This window comes from Barbatula barbatula (assembly GCF_947034865.1).
Source record: "Barbatula barbatula genome assembly, chromosome: 20".
Taxonomy (NCBI): Eukaryota; Metazoa; Chordata; class Actinopteri; order Cypriniformes; family Nemacheilidae; genus Barbatula; species Barbatula barbatula.
In genome coordinates, this window is record NC_136783.1 from 20,248,449 (window position 1) to 20,266,274 (window position 17,826).

The window sequence follows — 17,826 nt, forward strand, 5'->3', positions numbered from 1 at the left end:
AATCTTCAAGTAAAATTAGACGAATGTTCAAAACTTTCAAGGTTTAAAACGGGGATACTTGTTGATATTGACAATGTTTTAGATATGAAGCCAAAGTTGGTTTACTGTCACTTACCAGCTGAACGGTTTGTTGCAGAACTGGACACAACAGCTACCGGAGAAATGAAAAACATACTGTAATGTTCAGCTGATATGATTCAGGTCTGATTTAGCATCATGAATACTCACAGGATGTCATGAGTGTTGTTGTTGTTGGTGGTGTTGGTGTTTTTGTTGTTGTTGGTGGTGTTGTTGTTGTTGTTGGTGTTGTTGTTGTTGTTGTTGTTGTTGTAGTTTGTGAATTGATAGTTGATGTTGAAACTGTAGAGAGGATGTAGCCGTATTACAGAGAGTAAGCACAAGATTTGTCAAATTTACCACACACAAGTACAGATCCTGTAAAGCTGTAATCTTAACTTTTGCCTCTGTTGCTATATCTCTAGGGGTTTTCTCCCGGGGTTAAAGATAGCACCCAGACTTACTTTTATATGATAGGCAGACAAAATGAGCGCAAGTGCATTCGGCAGCATGTTAATGTGATCCATTCAAAACTCACATGACAGTTATTATAGTTTTTAACCTCTGTTGTAGCATGAAGTTTACATATGCTGTTTTAAACATACAATGAAGCAAACTTTATTGTACAATAAAGTCTACATAAACACTTTTCTGTCAGTCCAACTAAACATCAGTTCTCACCAGAGTTCACATCATTGCATGGTGATGTAGATCTCGTCTCATTCTGCGAATCTGAATAATCAAATACAACTCTCTGAATCACTGAATAATCTCTTATTAGAGAAACATTAGAGATTCTTGCTCATTCTTTGCAGTCATTAATTCAATAGCACACGGTTGTTTTTATTTTTACACGGTCACATAGCACCCACTTACTTTTATATGATGGGCAGAAAATACATAACATGTTCTGACTAAGCAGTTTGCATAAATTGTCAAGTAGTTTACATATACCAGAACTCATTCATGCTGAATTTCATTTTAAACATCATTGTCAAATTGTTTATTGTACTAGATTATAGTACTAGAAAACATACTAGATCAGACATGCTAACAATAAAGCGTATTATAAATACAGCTTCGAAGACATTTTAAGCACCACTCTTCATGTAGAAAACGTCTTAATTTAGTGATGTCATGAACGTGTTGCGGGAACAGAGACAGAGGACCCAAGCGCAGACAGCGGATGAAGGGTTAATAAGGGATTTTAATAATAAGTACAAAACAGGAACAAAACAAAAACCCTTGAGGGAGTAAAACAAGAGAACAGCAACACTAAACTAACATACAACTTAAGAAACTACACTAGACTACACTACACTAGACTAGACTAGACTATTTAACAAGCAATAACGAGGAAACGAGAGGACGGGAACAGAGACGTGACCGGAGAGAGCTTATGGCAAACCAAAATAAGCCATAATCGCCTCTCTCCACATTACAGTTTTTCTCGATTGTTTACACACAAATATTGGTACTTGAGACACAATGGCCACAACATGTAACTCATGCACCAACCCCCCGAACCAATTCTGCCAAACTACAAGCACAATTCCTGCTTTACACTCACATTGCAGATCTAAAACACACTTTTTTCAAAACACTACACACAATTCTCTGCATTTGGCACAATTTTCAGGCAGAAAAATCTCTTGTTTTCACAAGGAACACACTGCCATTCAAATATCCACACTGAATCATCACATGGGCAAACACCTGTCACAAATGTGTAAACCCCTTCTCCAAGCTATGGAAGACACATGTGGAGATATATCAGCTGATGCTTTTCATGGCTGGACTGAAAAACATTGCTTGTGATGTGGATGAGGTGCTGTGGCGAGACCCAAGAGAAGATGCAGCATCGTTTTTTTACTGTAACTGTATACAGTAAATTCTTCTGTTGTTTTGTATGTACACCACTGTATGTGCAACTTTGCGTTGGTTGGGATGTACACTGTACATTGTTTTTGTTGGAAAAATTAAATATATTTGTTATCGTGTATTTGTGTGTTCTGACTATAAAATCTATTTTATATATATATATATATATATATATATATATACTAAAAATATTTTACAACACACTTATATATGTACTGTCTGTAGTAAGTGTAACACTGATCATGACAAGTGACTTAGAAATGACTTCTCTACCTGTAGCTTACTCTTCTTCTGTTTACTGATCAGAATTAACTTTACAGTCTTTTATCAGTCAAGTGTTGTAATTTTTGTTTGACAAATGGCTTGTTATGTGTAGATCACGTACCTTTCGACTGAACCTCCATAAGAAGCTGCAAACTAAAGATGATGAACGACAACTCCATTACAGCAGATGTGACAGTAAGACAGAATGAGACTTGTCGCCGATAAGTGTCTGAATTAGGAAGTAGAAGATCGGCCCACAGGAAATCGCCTCATGTTTATTTTGTGCTGTCAACTTTTGTACAGATATTTTCGGTATGCAGATTATTTGAGCTACATTGAATGAGGAGAATGTGTTGAGTATCATCACACTATAGCTTTTGAGTGTTGCCTTTGTGGCACACACACACATCTGTATCTGATAATAAAATGAAGGAATACATTTTGTAAGCTTTAATGAATTCATGTGTAAGGCATATTGCGGATTACGGAACTCAAACAATACAGAGCGTTCATGTATTAGTTGCCCTACGCTGTGTTTGTATTATATCCATATAATCATGACAAAAGAGAAAAAAGCTTTGTTGTCTTATTGCAATAGCATGAAGCCACAGAGTTGTAATAGTACAGATGTATACAGTTTCTAACAAAGATTATGATTATGCTGTATTCAGTGTATGATGTTTACATCAGAAGTTCTTTGATCTGACGTTCTTTGCTCAATATGCATGTTTGGGAAAAGCTGTAAATGTAATAGAAGAGCATGTGAAGAGTTTATTTGAATCTTTAAAGGTGTTTTCCATCATTGGGCAGGACTGGAGACATTCCTCTGTGCCTGTGTGCAAACAAAAATATTAATATTGTATTGCCTGAATCTGGTCAGACACGCAATAACTAGTTAGATTTCTTAAATATAACATCTTCGACCCCTCACCCAGCCAGCAAGCTAGTCACCAGGGGTTCTACCCCAATCTGAAACCAACACCTAGGAACAGAACCAGATCTCTGGTGACCAAAGGTGCCATGTCTTGATTGGGTCGTTCACATCTGTAGGATGTGACATCCTTACAGCTTAAAATAGACTAGTCTCTTCCGTCCGTGCTGTGCTGTCTCTCTTCTCTCTTCACCCGGACCCCTAAATTGACCCCTTGTCTTTACAGAAACAGACCCTCAGCATCTACTGGTTCTCTCTGATCACATCCAGCCAAGATCAACTGGAGCCTCAAGAAACTGCATCAGGACACTTTCTTTCTTTTGATGGGAAAGACATGCAAGTATTATACTTAGTCTTATGAATTGATGCATAGAGCATCATTAATCATTTTTACAAAAGGGCTTTACAAGTAAGAAACTGATGTTTTGTTCAGGCTTTTGATCTTCTGAATATCAAATACTGCCATAAATCCATGCTCTGTTGCATACATGCATATGCATGCAGGTGTTTTTCATCAGGGTTGGAGCTAAAATCTGCCGGATAGCAGCACTGACATTGCCTTTCCCTGAGAAATATACTTTAGAGCTCATATACAACTAAACTTGACCGATTTACTTAAATTCAGTTAGGCATGAACAGATGACTACAGTAATCCTATACTTTATCATGTCTATAACAGCCTATAACTGTATAAAGCCAATGTTTTAAGTCTTCTTATATTCAGAGGATTTTTACAAAATAAAGATTTTGCTCCTGGACATTGACCAAATAGGTACATTTGTATACAATGTAAACAATGTTTTGCCTTTTTGCATGAAAATATGATGTTTTATGTGTTTTACTCTATTACATGTTTTATTACTCTGTGAAAATGTGAAAGTGCACAGGTGTTCAGAACAACAGTCATTCAGGTAGCACAGTATTGTCCAGAAGCAATGTAGGCCACTGAGTAACAGTATGTCCACTAACTGTACTGTGAACATGGATGTATACTTACTTGCACATACTCGTAACGTAGGTCTTTGTGTCGTGCAGAGTTGCGCTCAAATGGAACCTTATAGACCTGTTTCATCCGCATCTTTTGGCGCCAGAGAACTCGGTCTATTGTGGCCAAGCTGACATCAATGCTCTCAAAGTTGACATTATCGGCAGTGACTTTGTCTCTGATCTCCCGGAGTCTGATGAGGTTGTTCTCACAAACCATATCCAAAATGAGGGTTTCTTGTGCCACTGTTAATATGGCAACCCTCCCACCTCGATGTGGCATTCTTTCAACTCTAAAAAAAGAAACACGTGTTGTCAATTGACATGTTTTACAAATACAGTAACAACTTATTTGAAACAAATAGACTACTTTCACAGGCTTGTAAATTGTATTGTGACAAAGAAAGCAATAGAGTACAATACCTGTTGTGTTGTCTGAATGCCCTGATAATGGTGGCCACGGTGAACCTACTCAGGTTTGGACGGACACTTGGTCCTGCTTCAGCCATTGTCATGCCATGGACAATGACATGGTCAATGACTGTTGCTCGCATCTTGTCTGTAATGATGGTGCGAGGTTGTCTTGCTCTCCCTCCTGGACCTTCTCCTCTCCCTTGTTGGCCTCCTCCTCTTCCTCCTGGACCTTCTCCTCTCCCTTGTTGGCCTCCTCCTCTTCTTCCATAGCCAGCTCTTCTCCCTGTGCACTCTGTGCACTCTGAACTTGCTTTTATACATGTGGTCACAGCAATGGCAACAAGTGTCTTAAATTTTGAGTCGTTGTGTGTAATGAATGGTGCCAGGTGTGTTCATTGTGTTCAAATGTTGCTGACTGTGGCAAGCATTTTGCATCACATGAGCTTTCATCTGAGAATATGAGCAGAGTTATTTTGCAACTTGTGTTTTAACAAGGAAAAATGTGTTAAGATTTATGAGAATGGAGGATTGTGTTTTGTGAATTGTGTCTTCATGTGAAATGTGTTTATGATATGGGAAAATGATGGCTATATTTAATAAATGTGTTTAGACATCTGGACATTTGCTTTAGAGGATTGCCTTTTGAGTTTTAGCATTTGAGAAAAACTGTAATAAACCAAAATAAATCATAAAACTATACTATAATACTGGAAATCGGGGTTTGGCATCCAGCTGGGTGCACTCCACAGTCACCGCACCCTTAAAGCAAAACAGAATAAGCAGAAACAACAACCACGCGAACTATCGTCAAAGCTCGATACGTTCACACAGCACAGGAATGTGGGAGGGGCATGTACAGCGAAAGTGGCAGCCAACGACAGCGTATTATCCCAAAAACTACAAACCAAATAATGGTTACGTAAGATCATGCATATGTTAATATTACTCGTTAGCCAAACACACATACCTCAAGCATCACAAGACACGGGACCACAAGAGAGGCATGTAAAGGGAGAGTAGCAGCCGCCAACAGCTCACAGCAGCGAGTTCGCCTCAAAGCTCACCGGAACCAGAAGGGGATGTCCCCGGGCAGTGGCACACACAAACAGTGAATAGCATCCCCTTTTATACGGTCACGCATGGTTCATAATTAGACCCGTGATAACCCAACAGCCTTGTGTAATTAGGGACGCCACAGTACATCCCACCACAAGAGCAACTTCCTTCATCATACATTTCCCTTTTTAATACCAAGTGGAGTGAAAGTAAAAAGTTAAACAAGAAGCAATTAGACAATATTCAAGATCAAAAAAGGTAAAATCTTTTTTATTTTCAACAACTGAGCGCTGGATTCAGATCACAGTGTGTCAAGGTAACATTTGGCCAGTCATTGTGAAGGAAGTTCCCTTCAAAGAGTTCACTTCAAGGTCTCAGCCCTTCGAAGGGAGAAGGACATAGGGATGCTCACTTGCGTTTGGAAAATGCCCTCTTTCAATAATGAACAGATACAGCACATGTGCATTAACGTTAATGTTAAAGGAGCAGTTCACCTTCAAAATGAAAATTCTGTCATCATTTGCTCACCCTCTTGTCATATCAACCCTGTGTGACTCTATGACCTGTAGAAGATATTTTGAAGAATGTTGCTACCAGCCCCTCATTCACTTGCATTGGTTACAATAGATGTGCCGGCGGGCTGTGCTGTTTGGTTACAACCATTTTTCAAACTATATTATTTTGTGTTAAACTACTCCGTTGGATAGGATTTCCATCCGTTTCCATGATGATGGATCACAATTCATAACCAGAGATTTATATTTTGTATCTGGTGATTTCATATATTTAGAGCAAGTAAATTATTGTTCATATGGTTTAATGACTTAGACCAGAAACCAACTTCTCACCAATAGGGGACACAGTTGTGCCATATTAACACAGAATGCATCAATGTGCTGTTCCGATTGGCTTATTTGCTTGGGTCACACGGAGATATCATTTAGTCATTTAGCAGACGCTTTTATCCAAAGCGACTTACAGATGAGGAAATATATCGTAATGTGTCCAATCTATGTGTCTCAACAAAAACAGCAATCTATAACATTGTTTGTTAATAATGAACAGGCAAGCAAGTAAATAAAAGTCCAGATTTAAGAAAAAAACAGTCTCCTTACCATATTTACTAAGCTTGTAATATTCAAACATAATGTTGATGGAGATTTCAGTTATTAACCTTCAATTTTATGTTTCAAACTCGCAGAAGTTAGAGATTGCAACTGTTGTGATAAAAATGTTTTTTTATGAACGGTTTAATAAAGCGGATCCTTGTATGGCCTCAAGTGAAAAAAACGTTTTATTTGAACATTTAGAAAAAAAATTTTATTAAAGAATGCAATGGAATAGAAAATAGAAATAATGTTGCTTAAGTGAACTTCAGTGAGCCAAACTGTAGTTCTGACTTCCAGCAGCAACGTTTACTGGTTTATCAGGGATGGTGCAGTAAATGTGGTAAACATTCTACAGGGCAAAAAGAAATAAAGAAACATTATAAACAGACGGCAACAAATTCCCCGTGAGGATTTTGGTAATGATGATAATTTGTCTCCAGTATAAACCGAAGTGTGTTAGTTTGTAATATTTTTAACACCTAGGCCATATATATTTTTCAAAACAGTCTGGTTAACACATAGCTGTGTTTGTGATTTAATCCAATAAAGCGGAAGTATTTTAAAACCAAACAATGACACACTTCAACTTTCGATGTGTTATGTGGATTTATGGTGTGTGTTCATACCTCCTTAACCACAGCATCTGCAATGCAATACAAAAGCTTTTAAAATGGTCATATTTTTCTTTTAAATAGTGCATGAGTAAACATGAGACATTGGATAGAAATCTGGGAAGCAAAGGGAAGAAACGTTCTCATCTGCTCCCCATTTAATGAAAGAATATTAAAGATTATGATATTACGAAATTATTATTGTGTTCTATGAATGTATTCTGTTACCTGTAGGCTTAAATAAAGTGAGTAAGTGTCTGACGGACCTGTTGCCTATGGCAAGCCGAATTAGCTTTTAATCGTTCTCAGGATATTAATCTTTTATATCAACAATTAAACGTTTACTAGTAAAAATATCAAGAGTAGAATTTCTACTAGTAACAATCACACTCAGTTCTTTCTAGTAAAAAAGATAATTTTTTATATGAATAATTGTGTGGTGAATAGATAATGTATATTCTTGATATTAGCAATTTAATTACTGTAAAAATGCCAATTTCTAATATCAATAATCAATTTCACTAGTGAGAATGTTAATTCTTGATATCAATAATGTGATTGTTACTAGTAGGAAAGCCATTTTAGATATCTACAATTACTCTCAGATTTATTAATATCTGAAATCTGTCTCCTGATATCAGTAATACAAAATGCAACATGTTACATTAATTTACAGATATCAAGAATGAGCATTTCAACTAGTAAAAATAGAATTCTTGATATCAGATTTCTGCGAGTGATGTGTGATTGTTGATATCAAGAATTCATATTTTTACTAGTGAAAATGTAAATACTGAAATCAAAAATAGCAGTTGAAATGACATTCTTGATATTATGAATAATAATTTTTACTAGTAAAAATGTAATTGTTGATATAAATGAATGATTAAAAGGCCTCATTTATAAAACGTGTGTACGCACATTTTGAACGTAAAACGCACTTTTGCTTTTTTTGGGACGCAATTTAGGACGGTTTCTACGCGACATTTTATCAAGGAAGCCCCTGATTTGCTATCCTGTTGTGACTGTGGATGCTTGAGACCTTGAGGATGAACATCAATAGAATGTCAACATTAAAAACATGGGGTGGAAGGTAAAACGATGCTTTCCATTTCCCAAAATCCATCAATTACGTTTTATAAATAAGTTCTAATCCTCAATTATTTATATAATGTACATTTACATTACACCAAAAGGGTGAGGCTTTCATACCAGTGTGTTGAGATGTGTTTGGCACAGAAGTGACCATAGAGTAGGCCTCTGCAGGTCCAGAAGCACACTAAATAAAATAATACCGTATTAAAATCATATCCCTTTGTTCTGCATCGTATTAAAAATGTAAATATGTTAAAAACACAGATGATACTCACTGTATCTCCGGCAGTTCCTTGACTGGCAGTAACACAAAGCCATTGAAGTACATTATTTTTTAATTAATATTAATCCATTTTGTGTCTTTGCAAAACATATTATCATCGTAAATTATGTTTTTACTTTACATATACAGTATGCGTTTGTACATATGTCAAGCACTTACTGTTTTGTTCTTTCTTTGCCTGAAAAATTAAAACGTCCAAAAACTTAATTTCTTCAATTCAGCTTATATAGAACATTCTATTCATACTAATAATAATTAAACTAAATAAACTTTACTTACACACATATCGGCACAGACATATGAGTCCTGTGAGTAAAAACACCATCACCGCTCCCGACAAGATTTTTATCCACATTTCTGTCACCAAAGAGAGTCATGTTTATTTGTATCTGTCTAGGTCAATGGCTGTATCCTGAATCCATAAATTATTTGAATCCTTAAATGTACAAAAACAGCTTTAAAAAAGACATTTTCCAAAGTTTTGTTGTGCAGGAATTAAGATATTTTTAGATCTATTTTAGAGAGAACCGTTGTCATATCAGTTTCTCAAATACAAAAGTCTGAAAAACACAATGAAACTTGTGTTGTGAGAGAATTTAGAACCTTGAAAAATCAACGCTGAATCTCGAGTTGTCGTTGGACCCGCTGCAGAAGAAAAAAATAAAACACATGTAAAACAAGTGCATACTAAAATTTTCTGCACAAGAAAAAAAAATTACTACACAAAAATCCCCCGCTTTGTTTCAAACTGCAAATGTTGGCACCGCAATGCAGGGTTTACCCTACAAAAGCGGTGCTAACCCTGCTACGAAGCAGGGTTTTATAACCCCGGGTAAAATGTGGGCATAACCCCGCTTCAAAATGACATGTGTGAAAGTTTGTTTACGATGGTGTTATACTGTATTTCACCTGCTGTACGGTATGTTGTGGTTCCCATTGTATGATGTGGTTTGATTATAGCAGAAGATCCGACAACTGTGACAGGAATACAAGAGAAACATTTCTGTTAAATAACCTGCGTAATGGACAGATTCATCTGCTCAATGAAGAATTACGATTCTATATGAAAAAGCATATCGCTGATGTCCTTCTTTAGTCAGCCTTTATGTTTGTCGCTGTTAGCAAGTATCTAACCCATTAAAAGAGTTCTTAACAACACAGTGTGCTATCATCAGGGCTGGACTGGTAATCTGGCATACCGGGCAAATGCCCGGTGGGCCGACGCACTTGGGGGCCGGTTGATATAAAATTATTTTTTTTTATTTGCCAACGACCGGCCCATAAAGCAGGGACAGCGGCCCATTGGTTCATTATCCATACTGACACTGGGCTGGCCCAATCATCTCTTAGGGTTAGGGCTCCACCCCTCCCCCTCGGTTTCTTGTGTCAAATGCAGTCAGTGGGTCAGAGCCAGAAATCTGTGGATTTAGGATGGAGAAACAAAAGCGCAAGGGCAAGGGGGGTGCGGAGAAGTTGCGGGCCAAACAAATACAAATTCTAGAGGTTGATGCCTCAACATGTGCAAAAATAACCGACATGTTAAGTGCTGTAGCTTCAGTTTCCAAGCCTATAGTAGCTTACCTGACGACATTTTGCAAAAACAGGTGAACATAGCACATGGAGGAGAGGTGACTAGCCATGGCGGCACCCAGGAAGAGGAGTAGGTGTCTGATAGTGAATTCAAGGAGAGACAGAGTGAGCAGGAGAGTGTACTTGAAACGGTAAGCAGTGTTGGGCGCTACACGCAGTGACGCTACTAGCTTAACTAAATTTTTCAGTAGCGTGGTGGTAACGTCGCTGTTTTCTGAATCAAATAGCTTTTCCGTAGCGAAGCTCTTTTGTTGATCAAGTAGTGCGGTAGCGTCCACACAAGCTAACGTTACATATTACCAAACACAGACATCCCAAGTCTCCCGGAAGTTCCGGGAGTCTCCCGCATATTGATAGCGGCTCCCTGATGCCCGCAAATGAGTTAAAATATCCCGGAATCTAGAGCGAGTGATCAAGAGCGCGCATGCGAGACAGAGACTGTGCTTCAACACATGTAGCGCGCGCACAGCAGAGAGGGAGCGCGATACCTTGCGTGTGTGTGTGTTTGTGCTAGTCTGCGTGTGTGCCTCGTGAAGCGCAGGTAATACAGAGAGCATCCTGATTGGCCCGTTTCGGTAAATCAACCAATCAATTGTCAGTGTGGGCGGGCTTTTGTCTCTTCTCCCTAGTCCCGAACTGAATACTGGGTTTAATGATTGTAAAGACATGTTGAGGTGAGTTCATCAAGTTTTATTTGATTTCATGCGCATATTATTCAGGTCGGCTAACAACTAGCTACGTGAAAACACCTTAGACATATTTAAAATGGCAATGGAATGTAATTAAAAGCATTTCCCTGAAATGACTTTTTGCAGGTTGGGATGTCTGCAAACATTTCTGAAGAACAAGCTCATATCGGAAACACAACTGCTAAGGATCACCGATCCTGGTCCAGTAAGTGACGCCACCACCATACAGGGTGCTTCTTCGTGTTTTACGGTAAACAGCTTTTTGGTGCATTACTGCCACCTTCTGCTCCGGACGGTGACATCACAGTGTGTGGGCCTGGTTGGGCCACGACGAAGATGATGATTTACCTAAATTAATGAATATTATAGTAAGACAACATAATCGTTGTCGCTATTATAATGTCTGTCAGATTGTCACCTACTGCACTAGCCACTCAGTCAGCTAAAGTCAAATAACACAGCATAAGCTATTTTGCATTGTTTTTGTAGCTAGGTTAGCAGAGTTAACTTATTCAATTGCAACTTTGGCTGATTATTCTAATGTTAACTAGCTTTTATAACATGGAGCACATTGTAATTGACAGAGTTGCAGAGAAGAGCAAGCTACTGAGGAAACTGCTGTTATTGTAAGGTAAGGTGAGTTGAGATTATTGATATTATTATAAAAAAATTCATAATATTGTAGACTGAAATGTGACTCGTTATTCTCTCTCGCTCTCGCTCTCGCTCTCTCTCTCAGGATGCCCTCACGTTTGTAGTTCGTTGTCTTTGATGTTCAGAGCACCATGGAGCCATTTCCACTAAGTAAGTATAAAATATGTGCAACCATCTCTCTACTTTGTTATATATTAAAGATACTTGTATGGGGATCATTTTTCTCATTCAGTTATCATTCTCGTCTCTCTCTCTCTCTCTCTCTCTCTCTCTCTCAGGATGCCCTCACTTTGTGTAGGCCCTACTCCACTGCCACCTTTGGTCACCACGGAGTCAGTCAAGAGAGAGTGAGTACACTGGTCCATGGCACTTAGTTCTCAGCTTTGTAGGGGTTTTTGGGAATGGAAAAGTAGTTATGCATATCTACAGGGACCGCAAGGATGGTGTACTGGTTGGTTGTGTCCGACCGATTGTGGTGGGCCGGTCTGAGCAAAAATGCCAGGGCCCTTTTTTTATCCCAGTCCAGCCCTGGCTATCATTGAAAAGATTCAGTGTTTCAGAAAGACAGCAAAGATATAAGAGAAAGAAAACACAAAGGAAACTAAATGGGATTGAAGCTTTCACAATTCATGCATGAACGGATTAAAGAAACAAAACATCTGCTGTGAGGGAATGAAGAACCTTGAGAAACTGAGGCTGAATCTTGAGGGGTTTGATGAACATCTGCAGGTATGCAAAAAAGACAGTAAATGAAGTAAGCATACTTTAAGAATGAATGAATGTGACATTGGTGATTCAATCTGATAAAGTCATGACTGTGAAGTCACTGTGTTTCATTGGGGCAGACCGAAGAAACTTTTTCTTGAGTACTCACAAGTTGTCCTGACGGTTGATGTCATTGTTGGAGTTTGTGCAGAAGTGAATGTGGTTAAAACTGCAGAGAAATACCAGCCATATTACGACGATTGCCATTGTAACGTTCACCAGCTGGAGTGCCCTTGAAAACCACCAGAGGGCACTCCACATCAAACTTATCATTCACTCACAAAAATACATCTCCCATAACGCACTTCCTGGACTCATCATTACTGATTACATTCACCTGTATCTCATCACCCTGTTAATCTCACTCTATATATACCATGTGCACTTATTCACACACTGCGAAGTCTTGTTTTGTTATCACTGCATTTCTGAGCGTTTCTGGTATTTGTCTTTTCCATGTATTACTTTGTATCTTGATATTGACTTCGATTCTCTGCTGCCTGCCCTGCTTGTGACCGTTGACGATTCTGGATATTCCTTAACATACCATACGCTGTTGTTGATCACTGCCTGTTTGACCATTCTGAAATAAAGCTGCATTTGGATCTGATCTGCCTGTCTCGGAGCAGTTTCATGACAGCAATATTGATCAAGTTTAATAAAGAGATCTCTTAAAATGTAGAAATATCTATACATTGACATCGGTCTAAAGCATTAATGTAGCAGGTGATGATCACTTATCTCAAGACAAAAATATAATTAACTTACTCTGAACTGTTACAGTTACTAGATCAGACTTTGGAGATGATGCAAAACCATGTGATTGAGCACTGTAGAAGCAGGTTATGATGACAGATGACCTCTGACCTCCTGAAAAACGACTGATGTCAGATCCAGTGAGTGATAGTTGACATGATCTGCTCTCTCTAAAGTGACTCCCATCTATAGTGAAGAAACACGTGTCCATCTTCAGATTCTCATTGTTCGTACAGTTCAGCTGAACTGTGTCTGTGTCTGTGATAACTGATGAAGACGCTCTCAACACAGCCCCACAAAACTCTGAATAATCAGAAAAGATGGAAACACTTTATTTTCATAGTCCACTTTAGATATTTGTAATAACTTTGTAATTTCTTGTCAGCTAGACAATCAGTAGACTGTCTCTCTAATATCTGCCAATAACTTACTATGATATTTTCTCAAAAAAACAAAGTAACTTTGCAGCTACGTGTGAATTTATTCTAATTATTCTGAAAATAAAGCGCAACCATGATGAAAGAACTTACTCCAGACAGTCACTGTTACTGGATCAGACTTTGGAGAAGGCATGGGAACTTGTGTTTTTCTCACAGCGTAGAAGCAGGTTATGATGACAGATGACCTCTGACCTCCTGACCAATGAATTATGTCAGATTCAGTGAGTGATAGTTGACATGATTTGCTCTGTTTCGTGTTACTTTCTATTCCATCTACTGTGAAGAAACACGTGTCCATCTTCAGATTCTCTCTGTTCATACAGTCCAGCTGAACTGTGTCTCTGTCTGTGATAACTGATGAAGACGCTCTCAACACGGCCGGAGGAAAACCTGAAATATTTGCATAACATTTTACAACATATTGGAAACTGGAGCTATAGTTTTGCTCTAACAATATATTTGTTTATTTTCTTAAATGTAAATGTTCTCTTCTGTCTTCATGTCTGTTTTCCCCCTTGGACTACACCTCCCATGATTCTCCACGCTCCATCACCTGACCCTCCTCTGCAATCCCCCTCACCTGCCAGAGATCACTGCAGGACTCCATTAATATACTCACCCTGTTGTCTTGTTCTCTGTCGAGTCTCAAATGTAATGTTAAATGTAAAGTATAAGTGTTTTTGTCTAGAACTCATCGCCGTCTGTGTTTTCTGGGACGTTTCTATTACAAATAATAACTTTATTTTATATAGCGCCTTTCATGCAGCATCTCAAAGCGCTTTACATTGTAAAAGTAAATAAATTTTAGGAAAACAGTAACGTCAAAACAAAATTTCAATCTGAAAAAAACACATAGACACCTCATACAAAAGCTGCACCAAAAAATTGGTTTTGAGCAATGATTTAAAAATATTAAGAGTCTCAGCATTTCTTCTCTCGGTGGGAAGGGAGTTGCATAATTTTGGAGCAAGAGAGGAAAAAGCCTTGGTTTTCAAGTGGGTTGCCGAGACATTTAGGAGACCAGCTTCAGTGGAACGGAGAGTGCGTGCTGGGGTGTAGGGTACTAGTCAAGATGCGGGCTGCAGAATTTTGCACCAACTGTAATTTGTCTAGGGTAGCTTATGAGGCTCCAGCCAAGAGAGCATTGCAATAATCAATACAAGAGAAAACAAAAGAGTTGATTAACTTTTCGGCTGTAGGAAATGACAGCATGGGACGTAATCTGGCAATATTTCTGAGATGAAAAAAATATATTTTTACTGTATTTCGAACAAGTAGTTCAAATGTTAAGTTGGCATCAAATATCACCCCTAAGTTTTTTATTTTAGTTTTAAACTGAATAATGGAGCCATCCACTTTTAGGGTGAGGTGACCCTACGAGCATTACTTCAATCTTGTCAGTATTCAGAGAAAGGAATTTATCAGACATCCATTGTTTGATCTCAGAAATACATTGAGAAAGACGAGAAACCGTCGCATTAACACCAAATTTAGAATGTATGTAAATCTGGGTGTCATCCGCATAAAAATGAAAGTTTAGACCTAGTGATCTGAGGAGTTGGCCCAATAGAAAAATGTACATGCTAAAGAGTAAGGGGCCCAAAATGGAACCCTGTGGAACTCCACTTAATACCGAACCAGCCTCAGATTTACAACCACCCAACCTGCTTGCGCTCAGACAGGTAAGATTTAAACCAGGTATTTTACCAACTAGTACATTAAGTAATCATTTCTCAGAATATAGTCATATTATTATTATAACATGTACATTAATAATACAAAGTTTCATATTGCGTGTCTAATGTGTCACCGCACCTTCTGTCTGATTAACCCTATCTGATATAATCACTTGTGAATACACTGTGGTTTCTGAAAAAAATTTGCAGAAACTAAGCTCTCAGCAACAGATTCTAAATTAAATGTTGAGAGACTATAATCATCCATCTCTGTTTGTACCATTCAGTTTTATTTCTGATGTTTTTACCAAACAGATCGATTAAAGCAACTTAAGCAAACCAAGATTTGGTCATCTTTAATCTTCATGTCTTTCCAATTACAATTCTTTCTTCAACAGAATACAACAATATAATAAGAAAAGTGAATACGGTCATCTCACCTCTGATAGTGTACACATCACTGCGTGGAGATGTGAGGTTCATCTCAGGATCTGTTTTGACTGAATAATCACAACTCATCTGTCGACTGTTCACTGTTTTCTTATGAGTGAATATTTCACTGTGACTTATGTAGAACAGACAGTGATTTGCTCCAGACTGTGTTCTCTGAGAATGACTTCTGTGTCTGATCGGTTCATCTTCAGTGTAAAGTTTACAGATGAAATCAGTTCTGACTGACATTGGGATTTCACATGATACAGTGATCTGAGCAGAGCTGTCATCAACACTCATGACGGGTTTCACAAGAGCATCTGTAGGAAGTTTGTGAAAACATCAAGAAAGTTCATGAAAACTGTTTGAATTGAAGGTTATAAAACAGAAAGTCATCAGTTTCATATCTCACCCAGTATTGTCAGTGTGGCAGGAGGAGAGTGATGTGATGGTTGATAAATCTCGCTCACTTTGACTGTGTAGTAACAACCAATGTCGAGTGATAAAGGGGATTTTACACCCGTCCATAAGAGAACTTCAGCTCCGGTGAGACTAAGACGACATGATGGACTGAGTTTGATATCTTTCTCTTTTTCTCCGTGTGCGTAGAAATAACACAGACTCGCCGTAACATCTGCTGGAGTCTCACAGATCAGATGTACAGAGTTTGACTCTCTTACGACATCTGGAGACACTTTAGTTTTAGGATATTCTGCAAATAACAAAAATATAGTTTTTTGATCATGAATACACGGTGGTTATCATTTGCATGTCCCAAAACATAATGTCTCTTGTTAATGTCTTTGTAACTCTTTGCAGTGTTCAACGTTTGTTGAATGCTATATGAACAGCACACAATTGTCTTTATTTATTAATGTGTATTTAAAAAAAATTCAGCATTGCTCGTACTCTACAGTATGTGAACTACTACATTTAACAGTCTGATACTACAGAAGTTCCTTGAGAAAATACCTTATTTCGAAGTGATTTTATGTAAAAGCTTCTGCTCAATAATTTAAAAGACGTTGTTAAATGTAGATGAGTCACCTGAAGACTGAACCGCCGTGAGAAGATGCAGAGCAATGAAGATGAACAGCTCCATTACAGAAAGTGTGAGAAATAAGACAATGAGACTCGACTAAATCAGGAAGTAGAAGATGGACAGGAAACCACTTCATGAATTGTGCTTTCGGTTTGATATGAAAGTGTCGATCAATCTTCAGATTAAACACCAGAGGCTACTACAATCATCCTTTGCCACTATAAGAAACATTTATTGTAACACTTGACATAAATGCTGTAAATCCACAGTATCTCATAAGGCCTGTGGGATTATAAAAGAATTCAAAATGATATTTGTGGGTAAATAGTTTTAATATTTATAGGTTCCAGATGTTGGAAAGACCTGAAGCATTTATCTTGTTTACGATCAAGATGACGTGTTTTACATCAGATTACATTTGCTCTAGTTGTGTGGCTAATGTAGATCACAGATACAGTAAGAAACACTGAAGTTGACACAGCACATTAGACTTTAACACTGTGTTTGTCACGGTTTCTTTATACGTGGCAAAACCTGGTCAAAACTACAGCACCGAATCAAATTTACAGACAACAAAAATCAACAAATTGTTTATTTAATACAATCATTACACAATAAAATCTTAGATATAAATATATATATATAAATAAAAAAAGTTATAAATAGACACCTGCTACAAGGATCTAAAAGCACAGATCGGATGTTAGCTGCGGTCCGCACGCGTCTGATGAAACGGTCTATAGTGGCCCAGATGCTTATGTGGCATCTAGTTATTTATATCTATGATGACTCTTATAAGCGTGTTATAACGGTAACAAAGCGCCTGTCTGTGATCGGCTAGAATCACACATGTAACAACACTGACAGAAAGTTCATATAAAACAGCTGCTTCACACTGTTATGGCAAATAGTTCAATTGAGGAGAATGAAATGTGATGTAAGAGGATGTACAAGTTTACCATCATTGGCAAAATCTGTTTTATTTAGATTTTTAAGTTGGCTATCACAGTCAAATAAAACAGAAATGTTTTAAAACAGGTATCACTATCATACAGAACATTCAGAGAGAAACTTAAAATAGATGTTATTTTGTCTGG

The 17,826-nt window shown here is 37.9% G+C and overlaps 2 protein-coding genes and 1 long non-coding RNA gene across 6 annotated transcripts; 1 reads left to right on the top strand and 2 right to left on the bottom strand.

Annotated features, from left to right (window-relative positions):
* Window positions 1–2,456: 2,456 nt before the first annotated feature.
* Window positions 2,457–5,586, bottom strand: LOC306909862 (uncharacterized protein). The gene is made up of 3 exons (XM_079483953.1): window positions 4,541–5,586; window positions 4,131–4,410; window positions 2,457–3,034 (listed from the first exon to the last, which is right to left on the bottom strand). Exons 1-3 carry the CDS (start codon window positions 4,669–4,671, stop codon window positions 3,002–3,004), a joined length of 444 nt encoding a protein of 147 aa, XP_079340079.1. The 5' UTR covers window positions 4,672–5,586; the 3' UTR covers window positions 2,457–3,001.
* A 255-nt stretch (window positions 5,587–5,841) lies between these two features.
* Window positions 5,842–16,840, bottom strand: LOC306909112 (uncharacterized protein). 4 transcript variants are annotated; one of them, XM_079482512.1, is made up of 15 exons: window positions 16,735–16,820; window positions 16,100–16,399; window positions 15,696–16,007; window positions 13,670–13,969; window positions 13,152–13,442; window positions 12,493–12,552; window positions 12,300–12,341; window positions 9,595–9,660; window positions 9,289–9,330; window positions 8,965–9,042; window positions 8,845–8,863; window positions 8,678–8,699; window positions 8,520–8,586; window positions 7,323–7,339; window positions 6,870–7,045 (listed from the first exon to the last, which is right to left on the bottom strand). In XM_079482512.1, exons 1-15 carry the CDS (start codon window positions 16,787–16,789, stop codon window positions 6,962–6,964), a joined length of 1,755 nt encoding a protein of 584 aa, XP_079338638.1. In that variant the 5' UTR covers window positions 16,790–16,820; the 3' UTR covers window positions 6,870–6,961. The 4 variants fall into 4 exon arrangements, 3 of the variants coding, with proteins under 3 accessions (XP_079338638.1, XP_079338639.1, XP_079338640.1); XR_013788058.1 differs by lacking the exon at window positions 8,678–8,699 and having other exon boundaries at window positions 5,842–7,045; window positions 8,828–8,863; window positions 16,735–16,840; XM_079482513.1 differs by lacking the exons at window positions 12,300–12,341; window positions 12,493–12,552.
* On the top strand, window positions 10,084–12,149 carry LOC306909114. Its single transcript, XR_013788059.1, has 5 exons — window positions 10,084–10,949; window positions 11,091–11,169; window positions 11,549–11,595; window positions 11,704–11,768; window positions 11,897–12,149. It is a non-coding gene; the product is annotated as an uncharacterized lncRNA (long non-coding RNA).
* Window positions 16,841–17,826: the final 986 nt, after the last annotated feature.

Excerpts from the sequence above, each read along its gene's own strand:
- LOC306909112 (XM_079482512.1), bottom strand. The coding sequence starts at position 16,789 with ATGGAGCTGTTCATCTTCATTGCTCTGCATCTTCTCACGGCGGTTCAG. Across the intron at positions 16,008-16,099 it reads TGCCACACTGACAATACTGG|ATGCTCTTGTGAAACCCGTC; the intron begins GTGAGATATGAA and ends AACTTCCTACAG. Across the intron at positions 12,342-12,492 it reads ATCAACCGTCAGGACAACTT|ATGTTCATCAAACCCCTCAA; the intron begins GTGAGTACTCAA and ends GCATACCTGCAG.
- LOC306909862 (XM_079483953.1), bottom strand. The coding sequence starts at position 4,671 with ATGCGAGCAACAGTCATTGACCATGTCATTGTCCATGGCATGACAATG. Across the intron at positions 4,411-4,540 it reads GCATTCAGACAACACAACAG|AGTTGAAAGAATGCCACATC; the intron begins GTATTGTACTCT and ends TTCTTTTTTTAG. Across the intron at positions 3,035-4,130 it reads TACGTTACGAGTATGTGCAA|GCACAGAGGAATGTCTCCAG; the intron begins GTAAGTATACAT and ends GTTTGCACACAG.